The sequence below is a fragment of the Mirounga angustirostris genome, unplaced genomic scaffold, assembly GCF_029215605.1.
Source record: "Mirounga angustirostris isolate CCGP_5_RB_7025 unplaced genomic scaffold, mMirAng1.0.hap1 SCAF_6, whole genome shotgun sequence".
NCBI classification, from domain to species: domain Eukaryota; kingdom Metazoa; phylum Chordata; class Mammalia; order Carnivora; family Phocidae; genus Mirounga; species Mirounga angustirostris.
This window is the reverse complement of record NW_026991714.1, coordinates 95,941,966-95,966,116: the sequence shown is the minus strand read 5'-3', so window position 1 is coordinate 95,966,116 and position 24,151 is coordinate 95,941,966. Positions and strand designations below refer to the sequence as shown.

The window sequence follows — 24,151 nt, the reverse complement described above, 5'->3', positions numbered from 1 at the left end:
TTTTTTTTTTTTTTTTTTTTTGAGAGAGAGACAGAGAGCACATGAGAGGGGGGAGGGTCAGAGGGAGAAGCAGGCTCCTTGCCGAGCACGGAGCCCGATGCGGGACTCGATCCCGGGACTCCAGGATCATGACCTGAGCCGAAGGCAGTCGCTTAACCAACTGAGCCACCCAGACGCCCCTCCTTCACTCTATTTTTGCCAAAGCGAAGATATCCACACTATCTGCTGGGTATTCCCACATAATCATAACTGAACACAATTAAAATGAAATTTTAGTGTTAAATATAATGAAAGCCAATGCTAATTCAAGATAGGATGGCATTTGAGAAACAAGATAAAGGATCACAAGGCAAATCATATACAATGCATTTAACTATGAACAAAACAACTGATAAATGGAATTTCTACTGATATTTTAACAAAACGTTGTTAGTGGCTCACCTCATTTGAATTATTTCCCTACTGATGTTATGAGAGTAAAAAATGTATTCTAATAAAAGTATGCAAAAAAGAAACTTCTGAAGCATTTATTATATTATTCTAACATGTCCCTTAAGAATATAATTTCTAGATGCATCTTGTGACAATATTTGTATTTTGATGCTATTATCTACCTGAAATTTATTTTGAGCAAAGATATTGATATCTAGATTTGCTTTCCACATTAATGAACTTTATAAAAATAAATACATAGCAGTGTCTCAGGAATTAAATAGATATAGATAGATACTAAAGTATATTATCTGTTTGTATCTTTTTTTGAAGTATAGTTGACACACAATGTTATTATTTTCAGATGTACAACCTAGTGATTTGACAACTCTATTTGTTATGCTGTGCTCACTACAAGTGGAGTTACCATCTGTCACCATACAATGCTATTACAATACCATTCCCTATATTCCCTAGGCTTGTACCTTTGTTTCCCATTTATTCCCAAACTGGAAGTTAGTATCTCCCACTCCCCTTCACTCTTTTTGCCCATCCCCCACCCCTTCCCTCTGGCAGCCATCAGTTTGATCTCTGTATTTATGGGACAGTTTCTGCTTTTGTTTGTTTGTTTGGCTGGTTAGTTTTTTCGATTCCACATATAAGTGAAATCATATGGTATTTGTCTTTCTCTGTCTGACTTATTTCACTTAGTGTAATACCCTTTAGGTCCATCCATGTTGTTGCAAGTGGCAAGATCTCATTCTTTTTTATGGCTGACTAGTAGAAACCTCAGTTTGCTAAAGAGCAGCAGTGATTGGGCATAGCAAAGAGGAAAAAATGTTCCAAGTGTGCTGTGATTCAAGGGGTAGAATAATTCCAAATTAGTGACTGACCAAATAGATGAGAGAGAGAGAGAAAGCATTCCTGTTGAGATGGTTAATAGAGGGGAAAATAGGTTTTATAGTAGGCAAAGTGGGTTATGAGATAGTTGAATATGTGTGTTGAGTATGAAATGATGAGACAAATGATGGACTGGGCAAATCCACATGTATCTTCTGAAAACAGGGCTGGATAACAAAGATTTAGTTCTTTGTATTTTGTGATAGTTGAAGCAATAACAATGTGTACTATTGTCCAAGAAGAGGGTGAGAATCAAAAATGCCCAAAACCAAAAACTGAGAATGTCAATGAGGCAACATTGAAAAATTTTTAGAACTCATGGTCATGAACAGGAAGAGAGATGAGATTATAAGGTTGAGGGAGGGTTTTTGTTCCAAGGGACATCATGTTGAAAGATTAATAGAAAAAGGAGACATTAAAACTGCAGAAAAAGATGGGATCGTTGGTAATCTATGATCCCAAAGAAGATGAAATGAGACAGCCTCTGAGCTGGAGTAGAAAGTGGAGAAATGAACCCCGAGGGAAGGGAAAGGTCATGGACTCAAGCCCTTTGCTATCACTGATTGCTTGAAATTTCTGTTCTAGAAATTCACAGTGACACCTACTACTTTTTATTAACAAACTTTGCCAGCGTAGCAGAATTTTAACTGCTGTCTATAATTGCAAAATCATTTTAAATGTGTCTTAAATAAAGTGTATACTCTAGTATGGGTGAAAAAATTGTGAAGCTTATGGAATAAAGATCTTTAAAAGTATTCACTTTGCTAATTCACTCTTAAAATTCAGACTTGAAGGTATTAAATGTTTTTTACTTTTGCTTTCATTATGAAATGATGTATTCTGTGTTGGTACCAAGCATCTTGTTACAAGAGTGAAGGCTGGTTTAATGTGAGAAAACCACCTAGGCTGACATGCCTTCTGCTTTCCTGTAGTGAGTGTCCTGGGGGTTAAAAAACTTAAAAAAAAAAATCTATGCATTAAAAAGCTAACCAGATGTCCTGGTCAACATCTCCTGTCTTAATAAGCTGGGAAGTAGTAACCAATGTGTGTTATGATATTCTACCACTTGATTTGCCTAAAAGTCCCTAGCAGTGTTCTTTTAATTTTTTTTTTTAAGATTTATTTATTTATTTGAGAGAGAGAGATATCACAGGTGAGCAAGAGGAGGGGCGGGGGGGAAGGAGAGAATCTCAAGCAGATTCCCCGCTGAGCACAGCTACACAGGGCTCGATCCCAGGACCCCTGAGATCACGACATGAGCCAAAATCAAGAATTGATGCTTAATCAACTGAGCCACCCAGGCACCCTAAAAGTTATTTTTATGCAAATTTTATTTTAAAAAAAAGTCAAGGGCATAATGTTCTAAAATTTAGGGCCCAAACTTTTTCTATCACCCTTTTGTAAAAATATAAAAGGTAGGGAGAACATTATTTGATTTTGTAAGGGGGGTTTGGCAAATAATAGATGAGGATTCTTAAAGTGGGAATGATTCATTCTCCTGATTCTGCTATTATGCAGCCAAAATTGACTCAGAAGGCTTTCCAAATGTCAAAGGAAAGAAGGCTTTAATAAATTTTATAGCATGGAATTTACCAATTAGTATGTTTTTCTACTTCACCTATAAAACTGGCTATGGTATTCAGGGGTAACAAAGAATTCTCATCAATTCTGGAAAAAAAGGGTGAATCTGGGTCAAACAACTTTGAATTTCAAAAGTTGAGCTTCAAATTTTGTACTCATTTACTCATTGTTTCCTTAGCAGAATTAGATAATTTTAGACAATTGTAGTATGGCCTTGAAGAGTCTCTTGAGAGAAACTATATGTTTTGCTTAACCTTAGGTAATTGCAACATTGGTTATTGGTCAAGAATCTAATGATTAGGGGTGCCTGGGTGGTTCAGTCGGTTAAGCTTCTGACTCTTGATTTTGGCTTAGGTCATGATCTCAGGGTTGTGGGATTGAGCTCTGCCTCAGGCTCTGTGCTCAGTGGGAGTCTTGCTTGAGATTCTCTCTCCCTCTCCCTCTGCCCCCACCCCCACCAGCTCACGCTCACTCTCTCTGTCTCTCTCTTGAATAAATGAATAAATCTTTAAGAACCTAATTATTACTTTGCAAGTTCTATTTTATCATAAATGTATAGTTGTGCTGGTCTTTAAGGAACAAATCCACACTTTCCTACTTAAAATTTACAAATAAGAGTATGAATTTAAGAAACCAATTTACAAATCAGAGTGGCAATTTATTGTTTATTATATATGATAAGACTGGCAGGAAGACTGATATTGTGCCTAGACTGTGAAGGTAGGGATGTGTAGTCAGATCATGTGAGTTGGAACACAGCTCTACCATTTATTAACTGGATGAGTCAGTTAACTTCTCTGTGCTTCAGTTTCCTCCTTTGCTAAATAATCATAGAACCTACCACCTGGAGTTGGTGATTAGTAAAAGAGTTAATATAAGAGAATAGTATATGACAGATAAAACACTATCTGTGTCAGGGATTATCATTGCGTTCATCCATAGGAACAAATAATAGATATGACCATTATTCAGCGAGGACAAAGAAAGTGGCATTTTTGGGCGCCTGGGTGGCTCAGTTGGTTGGGCGGCTGCCTTCGGCTCAGGTCATGATCCTGGAGTCCCGGGATTGAGTCCCGCATTGGGCTTCCTGCTCGGGGGGGAGTCTGCTTCTCCCTCTGACCCTCCCCCCTCTCATGTGCTCTCTCTCTCTCTCATTCTCTCTCTCTCAAATAAATAAATAAAATCTTTAAAAAAAAGAGAAAATGGCATTTTGAATAAATGTCTTAAAGGAGACATCATTGTGCAGTGAATGAAACAGAGAAAAGTAAAATCAGATCTTTAAGACAAATCATATACTTTATCTAGACTCAGTTTGCAAATGTGCAAAATAACAATATAAACTCAAGTAAAATGGCATGGTGGAATACTAACTTAGAATTATTCACATAAAGGACATGGCACAATGCTTGGCACTTGGGAAGTTCTTAGTAAAGATCAACTTCTTGTCATGACAAAACAATGAGATGCCTTGCCTTGCATCATTATAGGTAATTCTAAATAACTAGTTTTTGGTCTTTGAAAAAATCTAAGTACTCTCTACTTCAGAACAGTGCTGGAGACAGTGTTCCCATGAATTCTCTATTTCCTTGAAACTCTGCTGCTCACAGTATTCTGTGATTTTAAAAAACACTTATCAAATTCTCTTAAGTTAGTGATTTAAAATAAAATAGATTTAAAAGCAAATAGATATGGGTTCAAAATCTGGCTCTAACATATGCTCTTCAATCTTGGAGAAATTATTATGCTTTCAAAATTTCTGATTTCTCATCTATAAATTGGGGGAAATCCCTTCCTTCTTTTTTCTTCTTCCTCCTTCCTCTCTTTCCCTGTTTCTTTCTCTTTGTCCTTCTTTTCTTCCTTCTCCTTAGTTACAGTTTAATCTTCTTGAGATTTGGGGAATTACCCTTACTTCCTTGTTTAAAATTTGAGAAACATCTTCAATGTCAAGGTCTCACTATCCTCTTAGCTCATTATCTGACTGGTTACATATATCTGTCTATTCATTTATATGTCCAGGCTGTGATAGTATTTCTGCAGAATTAACTAAGAAAAGAAAGAATTAATTAAGAATTAATTAAGCAAAGAAATTTCTTTGCTACCTTTTCTGATTAACTTTGACTCAAGGGTAGTATGTTCTCATCATGTCTACACATTCTATAGCTATGACTAGTCTAGTCTATTTAGCAAACATGAGAGAGAATAAGATTCTCTGGAATTTTTCAATAACATTCCAATTTATGAATTACTAGGTAAAATAAGAATTGCACAGAATGTTTTTTGGTCTTTCATCATACTTTCCTTTTTTTTTTTTTGAAGATTTATTTATTGATTTTAGCAGGGAAGGAGTAGAGGGAGAGGGAGAGACTTGAGCAGGGAGCCAGATATGGGGCTCAATCTCATGACTCCAAGATCATGATCTGAGCTGAAATCAAGAGTTTGGTTGCTTAACCAACTGAGCTACCCAGGCACCCCAGTCTTTCATCGTCTTCTCAATTTACATTTTAGGTCATTAGAATTAAAGCTTTTTTGACAACATTTTTATAATTATGGAAATTATATATATATCTATTTTAAGAAATGTAAAAGAGGAAGAAAATTATTGATTGTATCATGCTTGTTTATTTCATATATTTCCCAGTATGTTGTAAACACAAATACAACCACACATCGATTAGCAATTTGATTAAGATAGCATATAAATTTCAAATACTGTTTTTTCCACTTTCTAAAACTATTTTTCCACCTCCTTTGAGCATATTTTCTTGAGACTAATATCACATTATATAGATATGCATTCTAACTTAATCTTTCCACTATTTGGGGACATTTAAGTTATTTCCAAATATTGCTTTTATAAATAATGGTGTAATTAATATCTTTGCATATAAATTATAGTCCATATTTTCACATCCTTATGAAAATGTATTTAAAGTGCAAGTAAGTTATCAGGGATTAAAAAAATTCTATTATAATTGCATAGAAGAAAGAACACAGAGTTAACCCTAACCACAGATACTTACCATGGTATGTTGAAGCTCAAAGCTGTCCTCCCAAGAAGTTCCTTGCAGATGACATTACAGTGTAGGAGACTGTTTTTGGTAAAGAAGTTTAATACATCTCTAAAACATGTATGTTGTTTATTTCTCATCTCCACATAGATTCCATGGCTGTTATCTAAGGTGCAAATGATTTCTTTTGTCTGTAATAGCTAAGGATGTGTAATGCTGGAAGTAATAGAAGATAATGTATGATTTGTTGCAGATGTTTTTTTGCCCAGATAAATAAGAAAGGACAGACAATGCCGAACTATGAGTCCCAAGGAGTTTTCTAATAGCAACTCTAAGTGAAGGAAATAATTGCATTTAAAATATTTATTTAGATTTACCTAAAAATGCAATCTGAAGCCTCCTAACCTTTTCATAAATTAAAGGCAATTATTTTATGTACCTTTTCATGTCTGAAAATTCCTTTGCTATTTCTATTGTCTATGCTGAAGTAATTATGGTTGAAACGTGAATAAACTCTTCTAATGGTGGAAGCATATGAGAATCTACATGGGCTTGGGGTGAGAAATGGGGCTCCATGACAATAAAGTTGCTCCCTTATAGGTACCTCCAATGTTGGTATTAAAGCATTCTGATCTACTTATAAGTTATTTTGCTATTTCCACTTTTATCTTTTATGCCTATTTAGTGTCCAGATCCATCATGCAAACAAGATTTATTGGCCTATCTGGAACAGATTAAGTTTTACTCTCACCAACTGAAAATCTGCAGTCAAGTTAAAGCTGAGATACAGAACCTGGGAGGAGAGCTCATCATGTCAGCCGTGAGTACTGCCTGCCATTTATACCATCACGTGTAGAAGACGCTTGAAACAAAGCTGTGACACCCCTCCTCACTTCACCAAATCTTTTAGGTCCATGTAGGTTAGAATAAACTCAATTAGAATGTATTAAATTGCATGAAATTAAATTAGCAAGGAATCGAGCTAAAGAAATGCTATGTCAGTACAACTTGTCTTTATTTACTCCACAGATTTTAGAATGAATCAGGATTTGTAAGCCACTTAGGTAAGAAATAGATACTAATTTAGAGCATGGTTTTCTGACTTCAAAAGGGGGACAGATGGAACTCTGAATTGAATCCCGTAATTTTTATGAAATAAATGCATATGGATTTGCAAATCAATGAAAAAATGGCTTTATTACTAGTAATTGATATTCATTTTCCCATTATCCTTTTCTATAACATAGAAATTCAGGCCATGAAAAGTGTTATTTCTATATGTAATTGGAGAAATGGAGGATGATAGAACATAGATGGTCTGGAAAAACTTTCATAAATTTTTGGTAACCCTGAGTTTCAAACCACTATAAAATGATCATAGTAGAAATAATGTCTAAATTTCTACTCATCTTTTAATAACAGTAGATCATTCCTCTAGAGCGGGTATGGTAATAAAATAATATTTGATATTGGATTCAGTTATCAGTGACTTTGAGAAGGACATGGACCAAGATTATAAATTTAAGTTAAAGTGAAACATCATGAATGTTCTAGGAACTTATATTCATGAAGACAAATGATAACAACATACTTGTAAGTTTGTAATTTCTAGGACTTCTACAGCCTGACATTGGACTTTCCCTCAGTGAACTAACATGCTTTAAAAGAATGTGATTGCAAAAACAAAAGCAGAAGGTTACCACCAAGAGTAGAAGGCAGGGAACTAATTCTATTGACAATCTAGCTTTTGCCTATATTTTATTTTGTTTGATCCTCACAATAGCATGCCAGAGAGATTGTTTGCTTATTTCATTTTTACTAATATTGGGGAAAAAATGACATTCCGAAAAGTTGAAAACTTCCTCAAGTTCATACTAGTAAACTTCAGAGCTGGGATTTACCTTCAAAGACTTGTCTTTGCTATTCATGTGGACAACCTTGAATCTATGATGAAACTGAAGAGCACTGATCAAAAGTAAATGATGTGGAAATTATGTCTAATAAGTATTAGAGATAAAAAATATTTTGTTTCCTTGGGGCACCTGGGTGGCTCAGATGGTTAAGCGTCTGCCTTCGGCTCAGGTCATGATCCCGGGGTCCTGGGATCGAGTCCCGCATCGGGCTCCCTGCTCAGCGGAGAGCCTGCTTCTCCCTCTGCTTCTCTATCTCTGTCTCTTATGAATAAATAAATAAAATCTTTAAAAAAAAAATATTTTGTTTCCTTGACATTAAAATTTTGCAAAAACATGAAACAAACCAACACAACCTGTGCAATATTGGTGCCCTGGCACTTTTCAAAAAAATGCATTTTAAGTAGTACAAGCTGTATACACAGAAACCTGTGTGGGTGTCTGAATACATACATTCATATAAATGCATATATGTACACAGCATGTATATGTATATATATGCTTTGAAATAATGTATCTTTACTTTGGATTATTAGACATCCAGTCTTCATTTTCTCATTTAACATTATACTGCTTTAAAAGTGCAAAATATTATTTATTTGTAGACCTATGTCTATCTTCTGTTTACATTTGTCTATTTCACACAGTCACACATTCACTATCATTCACAAAGCCTAAATCCATATGAATTTTATTTTCTCATTATTTACTACTTTTGCGGGTTGTTGAAGCTAAACTTTCACAAAAAATATACTGTTAAAATATGTTACTGTTAATTGTTCTTCCAAAATATAATTTCCTCCAGATGTACAAATTTGTATTTCCTGTTTGGTATGATGATTCAAATTCATGAATTTACCCATATTTTCAGATAAATTAAGCACAAGTTTATAAGCCATGATTTACAATTTAAAAGCTGAGTCATCATATAAAGTAAGGAATAGCATTGCAAATCCAAAACTATTTTGTCATCATTTTCCCGACAATTTCCCTTTAGAAGAGATAAATCTGAATACAGGGAACATTTCATGCCCCCTTTTATATACCTTACAGCCATCTGCTTGCAGGTAGATCCTGAAAAGCTTTTTAAATACATTCCATTTACATGTGCCAAAGAACACTTGCTTTAATCTCTCAGTGACCCTGAGTTCTTGTCTTGTTATCTTTCCTTTTTAAATTGAGAAGAAGCTCTAATCTAAGTCATCCCTTTTCTCTGAGGTCTTTTGAAAAGTAACAAGCATGATTCTAAAGCAGAGAAACTCATTAAAAATTACAGAAATTTGTTATTCAAAACTATAGATTATCCAAAGCTCATTAAGTAAAGTTTGCATTTCAAAATCAGGTTCATGAAACATTACTTGTAGAAAATATATTTGATTAAAAAGAAGTAGGGAGAGTGCTTTCTGGGTCTGGGGTGTTAGGGTTTAGGAAAAGAAGATGAATTCATAGCATAAAGGAATTTGAAGATCATTCTCATAACAGAGCATTTAATTAAAATTATTTTCTAGTCATTCTTACATCTGTCTGCAAGCACTTATTCTGCAGTTACAAGTTTTATTTAGAAGGAAGCCAAAATGTAGATAACTAGTCCCAAACCCCAACTATGATTTGAGCATCTCTGTGTCAGGTGTTACAGAACATCTGGGGGATGCAAAGATGAATACAGGATGCTGCCTTTAAGATGATCAAGGACGTGTAAAATTAATACATAAAATATAACCAAATATACAGAATTGACTCAAACAATGTAATAAACTGTGTCATAGTGGTATGCACAAAAGCATAGTAAGAGGTGAGGGGATAATTAACTGCACTGATGTGGCAGGTGGGCAAGAGAAAGCTCCATGACTGACTTGACTCTAATTTAGGCCTTGATAAATAAGTAAGAAACAAATGTATACTGATGGAGAAGGAGAGGAAAAGGATTTAAGGTGGATGGAACAACTGAAATAAAACGATAGAAATAGGGAAAGAGAAGGCATTCCATAGAAATAGCAAGCAGTCAGATGTGATTTGGAAGTAATTGTTCTTGGTACTGTTGGTGTGCAGATTGGGGGAGGGGGAAGAGAAGAGAAGCGACCAATGAAATAGGGGCTGTTTAGAAAGGGTCATTTATAACATTTTAACTTTACCCTGCAGGCAACTGAGAGTAATTGAAAATTTTTAAGTTCGAGATGGACATAAGCAGATCTACGTATTTGGAAATTAACTCTTTTTGACAGGGCGGTGATAGATGGAAAGATAAGGGACTGGAGGATAGAGGGGTATTTAGGTATGACTTTTTAAAATAGTCCAAGAGAATAAAAGTGACGCAGCCCCTAAGAAGCAAAAGAAGAAAACCCTGAACAGGGCTTCTGTGGCCAATGGAGGCTGGAAGGCCTCCGAAAGGCGGGCATTGGAAGATGCGCCTCTAAACGCGGAGGCTCAGGTGGACCAGCTGGCTTGGGAACTGGTGTGGTTCGCGGAGCAGCTGGAGTTGGGCCTCAAGATGCGGAGACCCAGTCCGAAAGAGAAAGTGTAGGCTACTGGGGCAATCCCAACCTTGGCCAGGAGGAGGCAGCTGATGCGCTCCTTGTTTGGGGACTGCAGGGATCAGACAGAAGCCAGAGCAGGCACAAAACCTATGGGTTCTCAGGGCTGCAGCCTGCATAGCGCAGGGACAGCTTGTGTGCCAGGCCACCAGAAAGAAGAGCCGAAGGGTCTGCAGGCAGAGCCAGGACACCGGGGCACTCCTGATGAAGAGTTTAGGTTCAATTTCTTTTAGCCTCTCATCCTGGAACAGTTCCCCTCCCTGAGTAGTGTGGGGGTTTGTTTTGAGTGCAGGGCCTTTCCAGGAATGCTCTTTTGGACAGATGTGGGGTTGGTCTGTGCATGGCTGGTCGGGAAATCTGGTGCCATGGCTGCTGGACAGATGTGAGACCAGTGTATTGGTTACTGTCAGACAAGCACAGACCCATTTATAGGTTTTCAGATGAAATGTCCTTCCCGCCAGAAGAAGGAGGTCCATTTAGAAAAGCCTTCTACAATAAGCTGAAGTGAATGTTCAGCATGCTGTAGAAAGAACACTTTACTTTAGAATGAGATTAAGCAGCTGTTGGTAACAAGGATTATTGGGGAAGCTCTCTAACTGTATGCTGGTGCTCACCTATAAAAGGATGTCCTGTCAAATGGTGTAGTGCTTTATGCTGTGTCATTGCACTACTAAAACTAATTTTTGGAAAAAAAGAATCCTCCTGGATTAAGACAATTTTGGTGAGAATGGAGAGGAGTGGATCGCTGCAAGCAAAACTCTGAAGTAGAAGTTGATTAGAGTCAATCTTTTGAAGGATAAGAGTGAAGAAGAAGGAAGAATTAAGACTTACCTCCAAGTTTTTGAGATTTGGTAGCTTACTTAGTCAAAACTGCCATCATTAACCAAAAGATAGGATTCAGAGTAGGAAGAGTAAAGCAACTCATTTGGGTTTTACTTGAATTCAGTGGCTAAGCAGCATTCAAAGAAAAAGTTCTAGGAGAAGCTGAGTATAGGATTTTGGAACTCAGGAGAGAGGTATGAAAGAGAAATAGATGGAACCAATCCAGTAAAAGTATGTTGAATAAGAAAAAAAAAATAGCTGAGACAGAGATCCAAATATGTATCTTTCTCTCCTTCCTTCCTTCCTTCCTTCCTTCCTTCCTTCCTTCCTTCCTTCCTTCCTTCCTTCCTTCCTTCCTTCCCTCCTCTCTCCCTCCCTCCCTCCCTCTTTCCTCCCTCCCTCACTTCTTTCTTTCTTTCTCTCTCTCTTTCTTTCTCTCTCTCTTTCTTTCTCTCCCTTCCTTCCTTCCTTTTTTCTTCCTTCCGTCCTTCCTTCCTTCCTTTCTTTCTTTTCTTTTCTTTCTTTCTTTCTTTCTTTCTTTCTTTCTTTCTTTCTTTCTTTCTTTCTTTCTTTTTTCTTTCTTTCTTCTTTTCTTTCTTTCTTTCTTTCTTTCTTCTTTCTTTCTTTCTCTTTCTTCTTTCTTTCTTCCTTTCTTTTTCTTTCGTTCTTTCTTCTTTCTTTCTTTCTTTCTTTCTTTCTTTCTTTCTTTCTTTCTTTCTTTTTCTTTCTTTCTTTCTTTCTTTTTTTCTTTCTTTTCTTATACCCAGTGATTCTAATGTGCCTCTGTCAAATACAGAGACTTGGCTGTGGGAATTTACTCTCTCCATAAAAACAGTCTGAGAATGGGCAATCCAGGACTGTTATGGAAGCTTTGCAAAGTTATCAGGGAATCAGGCACTTTAGTCTTCCTGCTTTATTATTCTTGGCTTCTGGCTTTCATTTTTATCAAGGTCAAAATATGGCTGTTCTAGCTCTAGCTGAGGCTTTTATGTTCCAGACAGTAAGAATGAAGAGGAGCAGAAGCAAACATTCCTTACATTTTTTAAGTCCCCTTCAAATGCTTTCACTTACATATTATTGGCCAGAATTTAATCATCTGGCTATATATAAATGCAAGAGATGCTGTAAATATAAAATTTGTCTGTTTGTATGTGTTTTAATCTGGGCACATCGATTTCCTGCAATTAAATCAGTTTTGTTTCTTTGTGAAGAGAAAATGGATATTGGGTGGCAACTATCAGTTTCTATGATATCCTTCTACATTTACAAAAATCACAGCAGTACTCACACTTATTAAATTATCTGCTTTTTGATATATATTATCCTCTAGACTATAAGATCCTTGAATATTGTTGAATGATTGAAGGTAGAGTGTCCAAAGATTATAAATAATGCAGAAAATTCAGTTTGACTGAGCCTTAATATGTATATTGGATTTTGCACTGATAAAGTGTCTTTATATCTTCTCCAAAACAGTATCAGTAACATGGTAAAGGCAAAAATTAGGTCATAGTGGCCAAATACTGAATTTGCAGTGACAGAAAAAAAAAAAAAAAAAAAAAAACAGCAAAGAATACATTTTCCAGCAGTTTGTAGTTGAAAGGAAGGGGGGAGAGAGAGAGAAAGATGGGAGGGAGGAAGGGAGGGTGGGTGGGAGGCGGGGAGAGAGAGAGAGAGAGAGAGACTTAAGGGGCAGATGGAATTGCTGGAATCTCCTTCTTCCTACTCGCCCTCTTCTCTCCCCTTCTCCTCTTCTTCCTCCCTTCCTTCCCCTCCCCTTCTTCTTCTTCCTCTTCTTCTTCTTCTGACTTACATTTTTATTTATGTGCTTTTAAAAATGGAAGTAATTGAGTAAATGTTTAAAGAGTAAGAAGAAGCCAGAAAGAACAGATTTATAAAAAATTAATACCATGATGGATAGAATAAAATCTTAAGCAAGGGAGAGGGAATGGAATTAGGAAAACAGGTAGAAAGACTAGATTCGGAAAGAAAGAACTTTTCTCCTGAGAGATAAGGATTAATGCAGATATAAACACATTCAGCTACAGAGAAATGGGAAGAAATTCTTGTTGATGGATCCCATATTTTGGTAAAATGGGAGGAGTAGTTTTCTGTTAAAATTGATTTGCGTGCTCTATCCACAGTTTTACTTTAACAAAAGATAAAAGTAAAGATGTCCATATCTTTAAACACTTTTCAATATTGCTTGGAAAGGAAAATAAATTAACAGCAGTGATTTGAGATAGTAATCAGAGATACTGTATGCTAGACATTGTTCTGTCAGAGCTGAGCTCCAGAACATTGCGTGGATCATGGAACCTGACTCAGCTTCAGCTTATCTTTCAGTCACAAGAAAACAAAACGAACATGGCCTTCAACAGCTATCCTCTCTTAAAGAAAGGGGACTATATAAAAATTTAATTTAAAAAATGATAGCAAATCATGACAAAACTATATAATTAAATATGCTGTTGCAGATTAGTTTCCATAGCCACCCTGACTTATTAATGTACTAATTTAGCAATACAGTAAATATATAATTCTAAGAAGATTAAAATGTACCTGGGTTACCTAAAGGCAGTCCCATAAATTTTCCATGAATTATTCCTCTAGTGTCCTTATGCATGGTGCAAGTGGAGAAGCTGTTATATTTTGTTAAAGGAGTCTCACCATAGAGAAATACATATTTTTATATTCTAGATTGTATATATTGAAAATAAAATTCAGGAGAAAAAATAAAAAATTAAAATGATTTTAAACTCTTAAAACTACCCTTTCCCCAAATGTTATGCTTTTAGGCCAATAATTTTTTTATACTACTTAAAACTGATTAATTATGTAATGGCCACATTTTGTGTGTTTCCTTTAATGTGTTTAATTGTGCTCTCTTACCCTGAGACAGGTGTGCCAAAGCCACAATTTTAAAAATTGGATAAATAAATAAAACTAATCCGTCAGGGGGGAAAGATCAGCAAGATTGAAAATTTGCCAAGCGACTGCAATTCAGCTGTAGCAGAAATCAAGGGGTAGTGTGCATTCAATTAGGAATGATAAAGAAAAGCAACAATACAGCTATTGACCAAAAGAGCCACCAGGGCCTACAGAACTCAGGCAATTGAGTATATACAGAATGACTTAGTAGGTTAATGTGCTTGCCACGTTAAGACATTAAGGGAATTAGTTAATGAGCTTTCTCAACCTACAGCAATCATTGGTAGTCATCAAGAAAATTGGGAAAAGTAAAAGAAGATTTGGAAAATTAACTGAAGTATTTAGAGATTTAAAAAAGGACTGGGAGGGGTGCCTGGGTAGCTCAGCTGGTTAAGCTACTGCCTTCGCTCAGGTCATGATCCTGGAGTCCTGGGATTGAGTCTTGCATCGGACTCCCTGCTCAGCAGGGAGTCTGCTTCTCCCTCTGCCCCTCCCCTCTTTCGTGTGCTTTCTCTCTCTCTCTCAAATAAATAAATAAAATCTTTAAAAAAACATAAAAAATGACTGGGAGATATTTATGATGGAATGGGGAGAGATGCAAGAAATGAAGAAGAGGAGAAGAAAGAAGGACAAGGAGAAAAAGTAAAAAGAAAGAAGACACTGCCAATAAATTTAATTCTCTGGAGTGTTTTTTGTTTGTTATATTAATGCTAGGTAGGAGGCAAGTGGAACAATAAACCTTAGTAGTTTAAAGAATATATTTTAAAAACAAGCAAAAGTATGGGGATATTTTATTTTATTTTGCATTGTAGTGAAGTAGACTAAGAAATTCTCTTGGTGTCTAGGTAATCTGATGTCACAATGGATTAGATTTTCTTGAGAAAATTATAACATGATTAGATTATTTCCAAGGTGTGATAGTGAAGGAAACTTGAAAATAATCTATTCGTGTTGTAACTATCTAACTCAAAGTAACTTTATAAACAAATAGGGCAGGGACTTTCTTTTTCTTTTCTTTCTTTTTTTTTTTTTTTAGAGTGCATGCAAGATAGAAGAGGCAAAGGGAAAGGGAGAGAAATCCTCAAGCTGACTTCCCGCTGAGCACAGAGCTTGTCACAGGGCTCTATCTCCAGGACCTTGAGATCATACCTGAGCCAAAATTAAGAGCCAGATGCTTAACCAACTGAGTCACCCAGGCACCCCATTAGGTCAGGGACTTTCAATGACTTGCCCTAGTTCATGAAGATATCTAATGGCAAAGCCAGAACCAGAATCTAACTTTCATGTTCTTCACTTTACTGCTACTGAAAGTAAGCCCAATGGCCTTCTAGTGAGCTTAGTGTCAAAATGACAGGTGATATTGGTACACTGAGCCAAGATGGTTGCTACAGATATCAAGCGATAAGGAATGGTTTTCATTGAAAGATACAGGAAAACACTGATCAGAACACAGTAGTAACTAATGATAATGGTGACTCAATGAACCCAGATTATTTTTTTAAAGATTTTATTTATTTATTTATTTATTTATTTATTTATTTATTTATTTATGAGAGAGAGAGAAAGCATGAGCAGGGGGAGGGGGAGAGGCAGAGGAAGAAGCAGACTCCCTGTTGAGCAGGGAGCCAGATATGGGGCTGGATCCCAGGCCCCTGAGATCATGACCTGAGCTGAAAGCAGATGCTTAACCAACTGAGCCACACAGGTGCCCCATGAGCCCAGATTCTTAAGAAAGCCCAACCAGAAAAGACTCTTTATCTTCAACATGTGAAACTAACATGAGGTAGTAGAAAAACTACTGGACTCCAAATTAGAAGACCCATGTTATATAGACATCAATTTTTTGGAGTCTATTTTTCATCTATTTATAAACTAAGGTTTGGGATTAAATGAACTCCATGGTTCCCTTCAATTCATAATTTATGATTGTATTCTTTATAGTGAATGTGTACATTTCTTTCTCATTTCCTCTTGTATATATTTTTCAGCTATTTTCTTTGTGATTACCATGGGGAGTACATTTAACATCCTAAAGTTGTAACATTCTAACTTAAATTACGTACAAAAATTTTGTTCCTTTAACAACTCTATCCTCCACCCCTTTCAGTTGTCAGGGTCACAAAATTACATCTTCATACATTGTGTGTCCAAAAAATATAAATGAATCAAATTTTTAATGCATTAGTATCTAAAATTATGTAGAATACAAAATGTGGAGTTAAAAACAAAATTACATTAATCATTGTTTTTTAGATTAATAATTATTTTTTAAAAATGTATTAGCCTCTTAAATCATGTAGAAACTAAATGTGGAGTTACACACCACTGTTACAATAATACTTTTAGCTTTTATAATTACCATGTATTTACCTTTACTGAGATCTTTCTTTCTTTTTTTAAAAAAACATTTTATTTATTTATTTTTTAGAGAGCGAGCGAGAGAGAAACAGCATGAGAGGGGAGAGGGTCAGAGGGAGAAGCAGGCTCCCCACTGAGCCGGGAGCCCGATGTGGGACTCGATCCCAGGACCCTGGGATCATGACCTGAGCCGAAGGCAGATGCTTAACCATCTGAGCCACCCAGGCACCCAAGAGATCTTTATTTCTTCCTACAATTTTGAGTTACTGTCTAGTGTCTTCTCATTTCAACCTATAGGACTGCATTTAACATTTATTTCAAGACAGATCTAGTGGAAATGAAATCTCTCAGCTTTTGTTTATCTGGAAATCTTAATTTTTCATTCACTTTTGAAGGACAGTTTCACTGGGTATAGTGTTCTGGATGGACAGTTTTGCTTTTAGCACCTTGACTATATCATCTCACTACCCTCTGGCCTTCAAAATTTCTGATGAGAAAGCTGTTGATTACTTACTGAGGATCCCTTGTTAAGTGACAAGTCACTTCCCCCTTGTTGACTTTAAAATTCTTTTTGTCTTTGTCTTTCAACAGTTTGATTATAATGTGTCTTGGTTTGAGTCTTTTTGAGTTCATCCTATATAGGCTTCATTAAGTTTTTTGAATGTTTATATTCAAGGTTTTCATCAAATTTAGGAAATTTTCAGCCATTATTTCTTCAAATGTTCTTTCTGCCCCCTTGTCTCTTTTTTTGGGACTCTCACAATGGATGTGTTGGTAGGTTTGATGATATCCCCCAAGTCCTTCTGGCTCTGTTCATTTTTCTTCAGTCATTTTTCTGCCTATTCTTCAGACTTGTTCCTTTTTCTGTCTTATCTTCAAGTCCACTGATTCTTTCTTCTGCCTGCTCAAATTGGCTTTTTAATCTTTCTAGTGAATTGTTCATTTTAGTTTTTATACTTTTCAATTCAGGAATTTCTTTCTGATTTCTTTTTAGGTTTTCTATCTCTTTATTGATATTTCCAATTTGTTCAGACCTCATTTTCTTGACTCTCTTCATATCTTCTTTAAGTTCTTTGAGCATCTTTAAAATAGTGTTTTTAAAATCTTTGTCTAATAGATCTGCCATTATGCCTTTCCCAGGGATAATTTAATGGATCATACTTTTTGTTTCTTGTATGGTGTACACTTTTTTTTGCTGGAAACTGGTCATTTGAATCTAATAAACTGGTAACTCTGGAAGTCAGATTTTCCTCCTTCCCCCAAATTTGCTGGTTTGTTTATTTGCTTGCTTTTTGTTTTGTTTTGTTTTGTGTGTGTGGGGGGGGTTGTTTTTGCTTTATAACTATCATAGGCTATCTCTGTGCCAAGGATCAGCCTGAAAAGAAAGCTCAACGTCTTCTCAGGTCTTTTTTGAGCCTGTGTCTTCCACTGGGTATATTCTGTGACTTTCTAATTTTTCCTCTCTATGTGGTTGCTTTTGAATGTCTGAATTTTCAATGTCTGGCTTCTAAAAGGAAAAAAAAAAAAAAAAGAGAGAAGGATGAAGGGGGCAAATAAAGATTCCAGACCTGGAAGTCACTTTAGCCAGACTAGCAGGTGCTCACAAAATTGAGGAGGGTGGGTGCAATAACAGTGACTGCTGCTTCTTTGTCAGCACTTCCATGATGAGAAGCAGCAATCAGGGATCAGAGCACAGATTCCTGATATCGGGAGGACAGGGTTCTTTTTCCCTACCCTGGCTTTTACAAGGTGCTCCAGGAACAAATGCACAGCTGCCTGCCAAGAGGCTGAAGGGTGGGAGATGGATAGCTGCTATTGAGCTAGAAGCTGAAATTGACAGATATTAACCAAAATGTACTTCCCAAGCCTTTCTCTGGAAGTTTCAAGTCTTCAATAGATTCCAAAGTTTCTAAATAATGATATCAGAATATCAGATATCAGATTCCTATTGTACCATTTTGTCTGGAATCCTTGATCTTTGCTGTCACTTTTCCTTTCACAGTTCCTATCCCAAATTTTCCTTTAAGTACCAGTTGGCAAATTATAACATGACATAGCAAGTTGTTGTGTTTTGATTTGTTTAAAAGGATCCTTCTAGAATTTTGTTTCAATGATATGCATTAGAGAGAATGAGATCAGATGCTTTAGGAGTTTCCTATTAATTTTAGGTCCAGATGAAAATGAGATGTATATCAAAATGGTATATTGTCCACATTTTAGGATTGATTTCATATGGCTTTACTGAAGCTGCTGTGGTGTCTCCCACAGAACAACAGTGATCTGTTTTGTGAAATGAGATCTTTGTGCAATTAAGAGATGGAGAGGACAAAATATCTGGATGTGGCACGTGCACACACACACACAAAGATTGAGAAGGAAAGAAATGGAGGTGGTAAAGGAAGAAAAATATAAATGTGATGTGAGAGTCTCTACCATTAAATTTACTCCTAACAATCGCCATATTCTTATTTGCATGTTATTTTAGTTCCATATTTTAAAAAGGAAAATATTTGAAGAATTTAAAACTCAATGGAAAAAAACTTTTTCTGTTTTAGAAAAAAAGAATTGGTTTAATTGTTTTCAATCCTTAGAAAAGAAGAAAGGCGATTAATTAATTCTATTGTGTGCTGGACAACCTGAACCACAGAACTTCAAAGAAGTGGAAAGAGAGGCCATGAAAGTGAGCAAGATGTATTTGGCAGCTATAGGATGGTGTGTAATTCCCCATTAGGGAAAGTGCAGCTAAAGGAAAAGAGCAGAGCTGGATACAAACATCCTGATGCTCATGAGTTCAGTTGGAAGACAGGGTGAAAAATCACAGAAGAAAAGGGGAGAGAAGCAACAATCAAGGACCTAAAGATCCTAGGACAGCAAAGTGCTACTATTAAATTGCCTTTATCCAAAGGTGTCGATAAAGGCAGAACTGAAAGCAGATGTGAAGAAAAGGCTCAAGGCAGTGTGGATGTCATTTGCAAAAGTAGTCATTTCAGTCCATGGGTCATACTGAATTTGTGTTTGTTGCAGATTATGAAGTAATTCTAGTTATAGTCACAAGATAAACGTTCCTGTGAGGATGTGTTTGTGGGAGGTGTGTATTTGTGTGTGTGTGTTTTCCCTAGCAAAATCAATGCAATCCACATTTTCCCCTTTTGATTAGTAAAGTCTGAATGATATTAGTAGAAAATCAATAACTGTTAATAGTAAACATGTATTGACTTCTTTGTTTTTGTTTATTCCAGAGCTTCACATCTTTGGCTGTATTGGTATTTGGGATTGGGGCTAGAAAATTACTTGTTGTGGGAGGCTAGCCTGTGCATTGTAAATACTTAGCATGGACTCTACCCACTAGATGTCAGTGCCCCTCCCCAGCTCAGTTGTGATAACCAAAAATGTCTCCAGACACCACCAAATGTAAAATCATCTTTGGTTGAGAACTATTGGATTAAGGAAGATAAGAATCAGAGGAAAACTAATAATGCTCTTACAGATGTTGTTATTCCTTCCTACCAGATCCCCTTAACCTGGAAATTCACCCATCTCCCAGCTACTGCAAGTGTTGGCTGCTGACATCCCCTAGCTGCTCCCTTCTCTAGTCTTCACCTTGGGTGATTATGCACCTCCACACCTGCATGCCCTAGAAACCTATAGCCAGTGACCAAAGGAGAGGAGGATACAAAAGTCTAGACTCCTTGCCTCAAGATGGAACCAACTCTGCTGTGCAATTTCACAGCCCCCTAGGAGAGAAGGCCATAGCCGTTCTTTGGCTGAGACTAATGATGTTATTTAGCTGTACTTTCACCCATCCTATGCTTCTTACTTCCCTGCCCTTCTCCTGAGAACAGCCCTTCAGTAAACTGCATGCAAAAATTCCTCTAGGCTCTCTGTAGATACCTCCTCAAGAGACAAATGATAGATCATTGTGTCCTTTACTGTCATTTCTTTGTGGATGGAAAAGAGGTGATAGGACAATTTGCTTAATTTGGTGATTGCAACACTCTTCTTGACACATACATATATTTTATTTTATCCTTTCTACAATGCTACAAGTAAACTTATGGCATTTTGTTGACAAGGAAACTAAAGCTAATAAATGAATATAACTTGCCAAATGTCATGTGGTTATTAAGTGATGGAGTGGAAATGTGAATATAGGTTCTAGTTTCAGAGTTCTTTGTTATTCCACACTAACATATATTTAATTTTATTTTGCTACCGTGAAACAACAATATAAAAATGAGTAAACAGGTCCCAGCAGGAAAGAAAAGACAGCAAAAAAATTATTACAGAAAATGTTAATTTACAAATAGAATTACAAAAAACTGCAGCATTTTCACAAGCCAAGAAAAACAAAAGAATCAGAAACTAAAAATAAAAACAGGTATTAAAGAATTTTTTAAAATTAAAAACAAAGAAATGCGTATTACTATGTCTTTGGTTAAATTAGTTACTCCAGTTGAGTATTACCAAGTTAAGAAGTGGGGCACCTGGTTGGCTCAGTTGGTTAAGCATCTGCCTTTGGCTCAGATCATGATCCCAGGGTCCTGGGATCGAGCCCCACATTGGGCTCCTTGCTCAACAGGGAGCCTGCTTCTCCCTCTTCCTCTGCTGCTCCCCCTGTATGTGCTTGCTCTTGCTCTCTCTCTGTCAAATGAATAAATAAAATCTTTTTAAAAAAAGAAGTTAAGAAGTTACTATATTATATAGTTGTCATTGTTTGATGATTGTATAAACATTTCTCAGTAGCACTTGGTATCATAATGATGTCCTAACCTAGGGGTTTGTAAAAAACAGAAATGTTCAAAGGGACATTTCTTACATTGACTCTCAATAACACCTAAAGTTACAACATTAAATCTAAATTTAGTGGAGGCTTTTCAGGAGGAAGTTGTGAAAATATGATCTGGAAATGCTGTTTTCTGGTGTAGCTGATCACAAAAATAACACTTTGACAACTCTAGGGAAACAAGTGCATTAAGTCATCTCTTTGAAATATTAGATGTCTTGGGAAAGTTTTTGTTCAAGCCGTGTTCTTGAGCTATTCATGGTTGAATTGTACAATAAAGCTCTGTGTTTTTTCAAAAGGGATACGTACCCTTTAGATATCACTTATACTCTGAAAACATTGAGCAACTACTGTGTATATGTGTGTGTGCACATGCATGGTATTATTTCTTATTGCTAATGGCAAAATTCACATTGTTTCATGAAAATTTTCACTTATACATTCAACCAGATGTGGAATACAAATTCACTCCTCTTCTGCACAAAAACAAATCATTTTAGTAATGAAAAAACATTTAAGGAAGATTTTTCTGGACAACAACACTGAATTCCTCAGGTTAGACTCTACGGTCATAACAAACAGCTTTTGTTTCTTTCTTTCTTTTTTCTTTTTTTTTTTTTTTTTATTTGACAGAGAGAAACAGCGAGAGAGGAACACAAGCAGGGGTAGTGGGAGAGGGAGAAGCAGGCTTCCCGCTGAGCAGGTATCCCGATGCGGGGCTTGATCCGAGGACCCTGGGATCATGACCTGAGCCGAAGGCAGACGCTTGACAACTGAGCCACCCAGGAGCCCACAGCTTTCATTTCTTAATGACTTAAAATAACCAAGTTCTTACTTTCTTCTCGCATTTAAGTTTGCTACGAATTGGAAGGGAGCTTTTCTCTGCATGCTCAGAATCAGGGTTTATGTATTCTGGAATCTCACTATGAGGCCTCCATCATCCCTGTATTAGGAAAAGGAAGGCTAGGAGGGTTGCTCACTGGTTAATAAATACCTTGTAAGAGGGAAATAAACTACTGCATGTAAGGTGCTTAGAGTTGTGTCTAGCATTTAGCAGGCACTCATTAAATATTAGCTAGTAGTAGTAGTAGTAGTAGCTAATATGGAATAATGTTAACTCTACCCTAAAGTGATAGTATTCATTAATATGTTTTATCTAATTGTTATGTTTATTTCAAATTAAGCTTAAAGGAAGAAGCTAGAAAAATGTTCTCCTTTTAGTGGGTAATTCCTTTGCATATCATAAAACAACTTATTGTACATCACTATTTTAGCAGTAGCACTTGATTTGGGCTTTGAGGATGAACAATCATCTTTGCTTCTATGCCAAGTTTAGGGTTTGGTTCACACAAGGCAGATCAGTGATGGAAGGATTGCACAAGTAAGGGTTAAGCTATCCTTAACAGTATTTTGCACAAGGTGAAAGATCTTCAAATGGATACATTAACCTCCTTGGACTTTAATTTCCTTGTTGCCAATGCAAATGGAGACATTTAGCTCTTAGTTTTGAAGAAAGATTGGGAGAGAGATTTTTATCCAACATTAGAGTGTTTATGCAAATGTCACATGTTCAGAATTTCATTTACAATATAAGTAGAATTCAGCTATTTGCAAATTCAGAGGACTCATTCTGGCAAGATTAACATTTCTGATGGCATGGGATTTTAATATGTTAGGTGGAGTGCAATAGTCAAATATGTTACAGAAATGTTTAAGAGCAGTACAGAATTAGTAAACTAAGTGTGTTTGGCAATAAATGCCAAAGATCTGTAGCAAATAAAATACTCTCATTTGGATAGTCTGAAGAATTTCACAGAAAATTTGAGCTAAATAATAAAGAATTGGAAGAATTTAGTTAGGTAAAGAGGAGAAAAGCTCTATGAAACAAAGCTGAAAATGTAAATTTCCCTAAAATGCAAGGTAATATTTTAATAATAAATCATGAAAGGCCTATTTGGATTAAAGAATAGTGTAAGTATAGACCCATAAACATTTTGCTTGCAAGTTTGTGTATGTGTTTGTTCACGTGTGTGTGTGTGAATGAGAGTGAGAGAGACAGAGACAGACATAGAGACTGACAAGAGACCGAAATAATGGGTGATATGACTACGTTTCATTAAGCTAAAACATGAGATTCTATTTAGAGTTAAAGGAATAAAGAGTGGTGTGTGTGTGTGTGTGCGTGTGTGCGTGCGCATCATATAATTATGTTTTATATATATATAAACCATATATGTAATATGTGCATATGTCTGTGTATGTGTGTGAAATTGAGTGCTTATTAATCTAGGTACTGTGGTAAATATCTGAAATGCATTTGCTTTCATAATCCTTACCCAAAAACAGCTGCATGAGATAGCTAGTATTATCACTGTTTTATAGATATGGAAACTGAACCTTAAGGAGATTTAGCAACTTCTCCAAGATCACAAAGCTATTGAGAAGCAGGGCAAGATCTTAAACCCAGTCCTCTGACCCTAAAGCATATACATGCCATGCTAAGATGCCCAGCAGCAGAGCACAGAAGCTTGGGTGAAAATGGACAATTGAGTAGATTCAGGGTCCATATCTCACACTGAGAGCAGATGGGGCAGTTTTCCAGGACAAGGTTTTATTCTTCACCTCTGTGGTAATTGTAATAAGAGTAATGGTAACAGCAGTGATAGTTAACATTTATCGAGCTCTTAACCAGACACTTTAAATCCTTGTTATGCATTAATTATTTTATACACACAACAATGCCTTGAGGAAAGCTCCATTTTATAAATGCTCTAAGGAAATTTCTCATTTTATGAGTGAGAACCTAAAACTCAGAGAGCTTAAGTACAAGGAAGATCTGTTTCTTTCTCTTTCTCCTCCACCTCCATCCTCCATCTCCCTCTCACCTAGGAGGGG

General features: G+C 36.3%; 1 protein-coding gene across 1 annotated transcript in view; it reads left to right on the top strand.

Annotated features, from left to right (window-relative positions):
* The window catches only part of CTNNA3 (catenin alpha 3), a 1,789,288-nt gene that overhangs the window by 1,704,374 nt on the left and 60,763 nt on the right, over positions 1–24,151 (top strand). Inside the window, exon 17 of the mRNA XM_064594691.1 lies at positions 6,607–6,741. Within this exon, the coding sequence (XP_064450761.1) occupies positions 6,607–6,741 (135 nt within the window). The remainder of the gene's footprint in view (positions 1–6,606; positions 6,742–24,151) is intronic.